Source organism: Papaver somniferum, unplaced genomic scaffold, assembly GCF_003573695.1.
Source record: "Papaver somniferum cultivar HN1 unplaced genomic scaffold, ASM357369v1 unplaced-scaffold_160, whole genome shotgun sequence".
NCBI lineage: Eukaryota > Viridiplantae > Streptophyta > Magnoliopsida > Ranunculales > Papaveraceae > Papaver > Papaver somniferum.
The window spans coordinates 1498072-1507451 of NW_020625487.1; the positions used below are offsets into that span (position 1 = coordinate 1498072).

At 36.8% G+C, this 9380-nt stretch overlaps 1 protein-coding gene and 1 pseudogene across 1 annotated transcript; both read left to right on the plus strand.

Moving 5' to 3' along the window:
- The first annotated feature begins 876 nt into the window (after window positions 1-876).
- Window positions 877-7175, plus strand: LOC113337508 (60S acidic ribosomal protein P1-like). Its single transcript, XM_026583178.1, has 3 exons — window positions 877-948; window positions 1045-1174; window positions 6862-7175. The coding sequence occupies exons 1-3, from the start codon at window positions 877-879 to the stop codon at window positions 6996-6998; spliced, it is 339 nt and encodes a 112-aa protein (XP_026438963.1). The 3' UTR covers window positions 6999-7175.
- A 1543-nt stretch (window positions 7176-8718) lies between these two features.
- LOC113337553 lies at window positions 8719-9144 on the plus strand (annotated as a pseudogene).
- The last annotated feature ends 236 nt before the right edge of the window (window positions 9145-9380 follow it).

Below are 9380 nucleotides of genomic sequence, written 5' to 3' on the forward strand. Positions count from 1 at the left end.
ACCCAAAATCCTCGTTTCGAAATCATCCATCTCAAAAAAAAAAAAAAAAAAAAAGATCTTCTTCTTCCATCAAAAATTATTTTTCTACAAAAACCCAACTTATTAATATAACCTCACTAATAACGTAGTTAACTTAGTGATTTAACTAATCATTATACCAACTAATTATTAAACTAAGTAATTATTACACTTACTTAATTAAATAGGATAATCTGGGTATTAGCATAAATATTTGGATAAGGGATGGCTTAGTTTTCTTCTAATGTCTTACCCAAAATAAAATCATGGTCCCCTCAAAAAAGCATGATTGATGTGGACTGATACCAGCATTATTAGAGGCTGATACCATTTAACCGATCCAACGGTCAGGATCGCTTAAAATTTTTTTGTCCTATATAAAATGGTATCGGTCCCTAATATTCTGATATCAGCTCATATAAATCGCGCCAAAAAGGGGTGGTGCCCGAATAACGGTTCATTTTTATTTGTTTATTTTTGAACACATTTTCATGAATTCGATGATGCCCCTGCTGGCCCAATGGGCTAAAAGAAACCATGTTCCGATCCAAGGTCCAACTTACCACTATGGTTCGTGCCATTTTCGATGGTTATACGCCTCTAGTTGATCCCACATTCCAAATCCCTCTCCACGACCAATTAGGCAATCGCCAACAGGCGGTTGGAAGACGTGTGCCACAAGTTAGGCCTTTCCCGAATAAGACCGAAATTTGGAAACCGGAAACTAGTGGGAAACATTCTCTTTTTCGTCTTCTGAGCGCTCTATATAAAGGATTTACAATTCTTGTTTCTCTTGTATAATTTATTATTACAGGAGGAGTCTCTCTAGGTAGTTTCAAATTAATTTCTGCTACAAAGATGTCTTCCAATGGAGAAGTCGCTTGCACTTACGCCGCCTTGATTCTTCACGACGACGGAATTCCCATCACTGTAAGTAATTCTTACTTCCTCTCTTTTCTTTATATGTTTTGGTATGTAGAATGCTTCTTAACGTTGGGTTTGACATTCAACTGGTTTCCAACACAGGCTGAAAAGATTTTAACTCTGGTAAAGAAAGCCAATGTCCAATGTGAGTCTTACTGGCCTAGCCTCTTCGCTAAGTTTGTTGAGAGGAAGAACGTTGAAGACTTGATCACCAACGTTGGTGCTACTGGTGGTGCTGTTGGAAAACGATTAATAAAAAAAGATAATTTTTTAAAGTTTTAATAAAAAAATAATATTTATTGTTTTATTTGTGAATGAAACTTTTTAGTCCCACATCGTGGAGTTTCCAATTTTTAGTAGTTTTAAGAAACTATATAAACCTTTTAGTCCCACATCGGGGAGTTTTTCTTCTTAAGTTGTATTTGTCAATTATATAAAGAAATTCACTACTTTTGTAAAATCTATGGGAAAGGGGTTGCTCTATATTTAGAGGGACCCCTAAGGAAAATATTTTATAGTGTTTCTTAAGAGTTCGCGATTTTCCTTAACGGTTTTTTCGGAGTTGCCAAGCTCAAGTTGAGCATCTACTACATATGCTAGTAGTAGGTGTAGTAGGGTGTTTATCCTGGAGATATCCGTCCTGTGAGGGCTATAGCATCACTCTTGAGTGTAGCCGGGCGCTAATGTCTTAAGGGAAACGTGTTGAACACGTGACTCACTCTGTTTTTCCAAAGTTTTGCCTTGCTGTTGTGGAGATATGAGAGCTCGTTCGTTTCGTCAATCGATCATTCCATTATAAAGGAGCTAAGTATCAATAACTTTTGCTTATTTGATTTTTTCTTTTTTTATTATTGCACCCAACAATCTTAAGACATTATGTAATAATAAAAAATGGTTGGTTGGTTTGTGAATCATGGATGTTAATTGTGGAGTGAAAAACAAAAACGAATTTTTTGGTCAGCTGTAGAGTTTCGATTATCTCTTAACCTAGAAGGAATTTCGATGAACCCTTTTGACACAACGTAGTAGACATTGATAGTTACCCACGTAAAATTTCAGAATTTTTGGAGTTGTAAAAGTATTTTTTTGATATTTTACAAAACAGACAAATGTTCCTGAAAAATTCTGACGGGCAAACTTTTGTTGTTAACTAAAGTTTTTTATGGGGTAATCATGAGTTTTTTGATATGGTGGTTCAAACGAAGTTTGTAAATATAGATTATCTTCAAAACTCATATTTATATTCCGTTTCGGAACTAAGGTTTGTGAGATGTGGTGTATTAGGTGATTGGGAAATTACCGTGTCCGTGGTCAGAGTATAAACGAAGATTGTGACATGAAATTGAAAAGGAACATGGCTACCAGGCGCATGTGGATGAACACAAGTCTTCCAAAGCTGACAAAGGCGGAATATCAAACACAACTCTAACCGTAGTCTTCATAAGAAAGGTATGTTTCGTAAAACTGAATCCGGCGTTACTTTAATTAAGGGTGATTGTTATGTTTGTAAAATTCCGGGCCATACGGTAGTAAAGTGTAGACAACATAAAACCTTAATAAGTAGAAAGTTAATGCTAATTTAGTTGAAACAAATTAGAACGAGTTCATTGACATGATGTCGGAAGTTTTTTAAAACCAATGAGAGACCAGAAGGTGGACTCTGGAGCCACCAAGAATGTTTGTTGAAACAGAGACCTGTTCACCTCCTATCAGAGGATAGGGGATGTCGAGAAACTCTTTTGAGTAACTCATCTGCAATAGAGGTTGCATAAAAGGAAAGGTCGAGCAGAAGCTCATATCTGTAATACTCTCACATTGAATGAAGTTTTCATGTTCCAAGCATATGCAAGAATCTTGTATCTTGTTCTATTGTAGATGGAAAAGATTTAAGATCTTAATTTCTGGAAAACTTGTTGTAACAAGGCAGTTATTTTTTAGCAAGAGTTATAGGACGGGTCTATATAAGCTTAACGGAAAAAACTGATGTGAACATAGTTGATTCTTGTGCTTTCTTTATGTTGATTGTTTTATGTGGTAAGCTTGTAACCGTAAACTTATAAGTCAATGTTAACTGGATAGCATAGGCTGCGTACCCAAATTTAGTTTGGACTTTGAACAAAAGTGAAATCTGTGAAGAATCAAATTGCTTTAAAACCTTTTAGCACAAATGTTCATAGTAATTCTAAGCCTTTAGAATTAATTCAGTTAGGCCTAGATGACATGAGTTCAAACCATCACTGGTAAAAGATGGTTTATAACTTCCGTAGATGATTGTACGAGGTACTGTCTTGTATAATTGCTTAGGGATAAGGATGATGCCTTAGAAGCCTTAAGATGTATAAACTTGAAGTTGAAACCAATTAGAAGCCTTGAACATATTAATTGTATCCTTAAGGAGATCATAATTACATGTTGATTAGTTCAGGATTACCTGCGGTCTTGTGGGAGGAGGAAGTCCTCTTAACTAGTATATCCTGAATATAGTACCCTTAAGGATCAGAAAACTCCATATGATTTATGGAAAGGTAGATGACCTTCTTATGAATATGTCAAAGTGTGGGGGTGTTTGACTAAGATTGTCATTCCTCTTCCTAAAGAACTAGATAGAAACCAAAAATGTGATTGTGTCTTCATATAAGGTATGCTGAGTATACTTCTACATATAGATTTTTGGTTGTGTGTTCTGATTTTTCATACTTTGGTGTGATTTTTCTGACTTTGTTGTGAATACTATTACATAATCTAGGGATGCTGAGTTCTTTGAACATGTTTATTCTTAAACCTGTACCTCATTAGAGATGTGTTGTTGATCCCCTAGATTTATTTTCAAATAGTCAGAACTTATCTTAAAGGAAGATGAAGTTAAGGTTGAGCCTAAGAGAAGTAAAACAATTAGACTTGAGACTTCTTATGAAGCCGACTTCATAACATGCCTAGCTTAGTCTAAGCCCTGGACTTGTAAAGAAGCCTTGATATCTACTGAAACCCCATTCTGGTAAGAAGCTTCATTTAGTGAAATGGACTCAGTCCGTCGGAACCTGACTTGGGAGGTTTATAGTTTACCTCCAGAGAGTAAGACCATGAGATGTAAATGAGTCTTTAAGAGGAAACATTAGGTATATGGAACTGTAGAAAAATATTAGGCTAAGTTGGTAGCTAAAGGCTATAAACTAAAAGAAGGTGTATATTTCCTTGATTCTTATTCACATGTGACGATATTTACTTCACTTGAGATGCTAATTGTTATTGCTGTCATAAACAAATTAGAGATACATCAGATGGATGTTAAGACAACTTTTCTAAAATCGTGAATTAGATAAAGAAATTTACATAGACCAACCTGAGGACTTTGTAGTGAAAGGTTATGATGACAAAGTTTGTAAGTTGAACAAAATTTTGTATGGTTTATAAAATAAGCACGTAAACAGTGACATGGAAAATTTGATCATGTGATAATGTGTAGTGGATTTAAGTTAATGAATCTGACAAGTATATTTACAAGTAACTTGTTAAGGATGCCTGTGTGATTGTATGCTTGTATGTTGATGATATGCTTTACTTGATACAAACATAGATGTGATTAATTCCACTAAAAACATGCGCTGAATGAGAACGTTGACTTGAAAGACTTAGGCCCTGTTGATGTAATCTTAGGGATGAGGATTAGAAAATAATCTAACATATGTAGTCTTAGTCATTCTCATTATTTGAATTTTGTGCTTAAGAGATACAATCAGTGTGATTGTAAGCCTGCTTGTACTCCGTACGATTATTCTTGTAGACTCAAAAAAAAGGATAGTGGAGTATCTTAACTTGAATACTCAAGAGTTATAGGATGTCTGATGAATTTAATGAACTGTAAGTCCAGACATTGCCTATAGTGTGAGTAAGTTAAGTAGATATATTGTTGTCCAGAGCAAGAGCATTGGATGCACTGAGTAGAGTATTATGGTACCTAAAATACTCTATTACCTTTTGTTTGTTTATGAAAGGTATCTTGCTGTCCTTGAGGACTTTGTGATGCAAACTGGATAGTTGACTCAGAGGAGTCTAAGTCTACGAGTGGATATGTTTCACTCTAGCAGGAGGGTTTGTTTTGGAAGATTTCCAAACAACATATATTGCTCAATTCATTATGGAATCTGAGAGTATTGAGTTAGATAAAGCACGAGAGGGGGCTGAGTGCCTAAGATGCTTTTTAGAAGACATTCCTCTCTGGCATAGGCCTGTGCCAGCTATATCTATATACTGTGTTAGCCAAGCTATAATAGCTAAAGCTAAAATAACTAATCTCAATGGCGTTATTTCCATTGATTGGATAAAGTCCAAGGAGAATATCGCGCAACCTTTGACGAAAGGTTATCCAAGAGATGTTAGAAACATCGAGGGGAGGGGCTTAAGCTCATAAATTAAACTTGCCATGAAGGATACTCAACCTTGCTGACTGGAGATCCCAAGATCAAGGTTTCGAATGAGACAACTAATTTTGGTGGGTGGGTAAGGTAAACACTATCAGAGAATTTTATTCTCTGTCCCTTCCCTATGGTGTAGACGTGATAGTGTGACTGCATGTGAAGGATGACTTTTAAGAAGTCTTAATGAGTTCTATAGTTTCAATTTAAGATTGAAGTGGGGTGTAGCAGTAACACTCTTTATGGAAACTCACCTATCTGAATGAGGAAGTGGGCCGCTTCCTATGAGAATATGAGCTTTGATTCTCTAGAGCATTCTGAGAAACAGGATATGTCCAGGGCCAAATTGGACAAAACGGCACGAGCTTGGCAGCAATCTTGGAGATATCACCCGTGGTTGTTATCACGAATTACATCAAATGCTAGCAGTTCAAGACATAGTTCACTGTCTCTAGCAAGTAATTCCGGTAATATCTCACTAAGCAAAGGTTCAAGACCTCATGGACACCTCTGCCTAAAATGGTATTTCCGCTTTTTATGTGATTTTCGTTTTGATGGTTTTGGTATTACTGGAACTTAGGACCTAAAGGTCACTAAGGGTTCACTAGTTCATGCTTTTTCACTTTGGTGAAAGATACCTATAGTCTCACCATGTGAGAACTAAAGATGAAAGCTCTCAATATTATTATGATTTATGCAATCCATAGTATGACCCTGGGGTCAACACACTTTTGTGTGAGGGAGAGGACGTAGAAATGACTAGTATGATTTCAACACTTGCACGATCAGTCTGTTTGGATCGTGAGGTTGGGATGTTGATTTACCAAGATCTATCTGTGTTTTCATGTTTTATTGAGTTTTCATTCATGTGGGGGATTGTTGGAAAACGATTAATAAAAAAATAATTTTTTAAAGTTTTAATAAAAAAATAATATTGTTTTATTTGTGAATGAAACTTTTTAGTCCCACATCGTGGAGTTTCCAATTTTTAGTAGTTTTAAGAAACTATATAAACCTTTTAGTCCCACATCGGGGAGTTTTTCTTCTTAAGTTGTATTTGTCAATTATATAAAGAAATTCACTACTTTTGTAAAATCTATGGGAAAGGGGTTGCTCTATTTTAGAGGGACCCCTAAGGGAAAATATTTTATAGCGTTTCTTAAGAGTTCGCGATTTTTCTTAACGGTTTTTTCGGAGTTGCCAAGCTCAAGTTGAGCATCTACTACATATGCTAGTAGTAGGTGTAGTAGGGTGTTTTATCCTGGAGATATCCGTCCTGTGAGGGCTATAGCATCACTCTTGAGTGTAGCCGGGCGCTAATGTCTTAAGGGAAACGTGTTGAACACGTGACTCACTCTGTTTTTTCAAAGTTTTGCCTTGTTACTGTTGTGGAGATATGAGAAGCTCGTTCGTTTCGTCAATCGATCAATTCCATTATAAAGGAGATAAGTATCAATAACTTTTGCTTATTTGATTTTTTCTTTATTTTAATTATTGCACCCAACAGGTGCTGCCGTTGCTGTCTCTGCTTCGACAGGTGGTGCAACAGCTGTTGAAGCTCCTGCTGCCGAAGAGAAGAAGAAGAAGGAAGAGAAAGAAGAGAGTGATGACGAAGATATGGACTTGTTCAGTATCTTCGACTAGAGCGCACATTGTTTCTTGGAAGCTGCTTGATGCTTTCTTTAGTTTATTTTGTTTGGTTATGACGTTGTTAAGCTTATTATTGTTTTGTTTATAAACACAGCAGTGGCAGTTTTTTATTCGTAATAATCTACACGTTCCTCTTTCGCTAGCAATACAGATTACAATCAAACTACAGATATATGCAATTTCTTCTCTTCTAACTTGAGATAAACTCGTATACATTCCAATTTAAATTCAAAATCGATCAACTTTACGAAATATTAACGAGACGTACTAAAGAGATGTTCGAGCTTTAAGTCCATTCATCATCTTCTTTGGAAATTGAGGTACTTGATTCCATAAGCAAAGACAAAGAAGAAAGCAAGGACAAACCCGATATGGGCTAAGACAACCCATTTAAGGAAGCCATATTCCCAGCCGTAACTTTCTTGCAAGTACTTCTGCACTGTTGGATTGATTGGCAACCCTGGAATCTGCAACTCGTTTGTCCTGTCGCCGACCTGAGATGTCACTAGACCATAGAGAGTCCAAGCAACAGGTGAAGCCCAGTAGTACCATCGCCACCATATTGGGATTTGCTGCAATTGTCAAATTTAAGTGTCAGACTTGAAATGTAAGTTCTAGTGTGTACGTCAAAGGGGAGACAAAGATTACATACCGGCCTAGGAATGAGGAATCCAGAAAACAAATTCCATAAACCTAAAAAGAAGGACATAGCGATGGCAGCAATTTCAGGCGCTGGAGTCATTGCCACTGTCATCATTCCGTACATTGTGAAGTAGGTAAAGCACATGAACATGAAGTAGAAGAAGTAAAGGAACTTGGCAGCGCTCCAAGGAAATTCAGCCATAGAGAAAAGGATAAGAGAGTAAATTAAGGTTTGAACAAATACGTAGATCACTTCGATGGCCACCTACAAAAAGAAGAAGTTCTATCAGTTTCCTTATTGTGAAGTACCAAATGCACCTTGGGTTTCAATAGTAGTTTTTACCTGTGCAAATGCGTAAGGCAATGCTGAGTACATTCCCGCAGCTCTTTCACGATAGAAAACAGTCCTCTCAACTGCCACAATAGACTGAACAGAAGATGCATTACCCGCTCCAAGAAAAAGAGTAGCAGCGTACATAGCTCCAAGCAGATTCTGCAAGTCTTGTTGTTTAGACCTGTAACATTAAATGAATTTCCGTAAGATATAAAACCTACACTCTTAACTAACTTCCAAGCCTCACTAAAGAGATGAAATTCTTACACTTTGTCTCCTTTGTTCCAAAAGATAACCCCAAATAAAACACCAATGACTGTAGTTGTAAATAACCGGATTGCATTATATTTCGGGTTCCTCCAGTATGACCAATGTTGTTTCCAGAAACACGCTTTGCATTGAGTAAAATCTTGAGAATATTCCGTAGGAAAGTGAAGGTCTTGCGAATCTTGTGCCGGCGTGCTTAATTCTTTGATAAGTTGTTGATTTCTCCTGGAATGCATTATATAACTATTTAGTAGAATACTCGAACTTCTGCTCAGGTCAAGATTTATTAAGATACAGACCTTATGCTACTCTACTTACTCATAAAGGGTGGAATTGGCATAAACTTCTGCGAAATCCACATCAAGCTGAGCCTCCAAATTAATAAACTATGGATTCACACTTGTGTAACTTATTAGTACAGGAGGAGTCTCTCTAGCTAGTTTCAAATCCAAATTAATCTCTGCTGCAAAGATGTCTTCCAGTGGAGAAGTCGCTTGCACTTACGCCACCTTGATTCTTCATGACGACGGAATTCCCATTACTGTAAGTTATTCTTACTTGCTTGTTTTTCTTTTTTGTTAGATATATATAGAATGCCTCTTGATTGGGTTTGACATTAAACTTGTTTCCTACAGGCTGACAAGATTTCAACTTTGGTAAAGAAGGCCAATGTCCAATGTGAGTCTTACTGGCCTGGCCTCTTCGCTATGTTTGTTGAGAGGAAGAACGTTGAAGACTTGATCACCAACGTTGGTGCTACTGCCGTTGCTGTCTCTGCTTCCACAGGTGGTGGTGCAACAGCTGTGGAAGCTCCTGCTGCCGAAGAGAAGAAGAAGAGAGGAGGAAGAGAAAGAAGAGAGCGATGACGACGATATGATTATGAATCTCTTCGACTAGAGGGCATATTGTTACTTGGAAGCTACTTGATGTTTTTTTTTAGTTTATTTTGTCTAGTTGCGACGTGTTTTTATAAACACAACATAGCAATGGAAGTTTTTTATTCGTAATATACTCTGACCCTAGTAATACAGGAAAACTATATGCGTCGTAGGATAAGAATCTCGCAACGATAATATCTCAACGAAATTATCAACAAACACACAACAGATTCGCAGAACAATTTCAGAAATGAT

Bases quoted from the DNA above. Each gene is read 5' to 3' on its own strand.
- LOC113337508 (XM_026583178.1), top strand. From the start codon at position 877: ATGTCTTCCAATGGAGAAGTCGCTTGCACTTACGCCGCCTTGATTCTT. The intron at 949-1,044 runs GTAAGTAATTCT...TTTCCAACACAG, and splicing joins ACGACGGAATTCCCATCACT to GCTGAAAAGATTTTAACTCT. The intron at 1,175-6,861 runs GTGCTGTTGGAA...TGCACCCAACAG, and splicing joins CAACGTTGGTGCTACTGGTG to GTGCTGCCGTTGCTGTCTCT.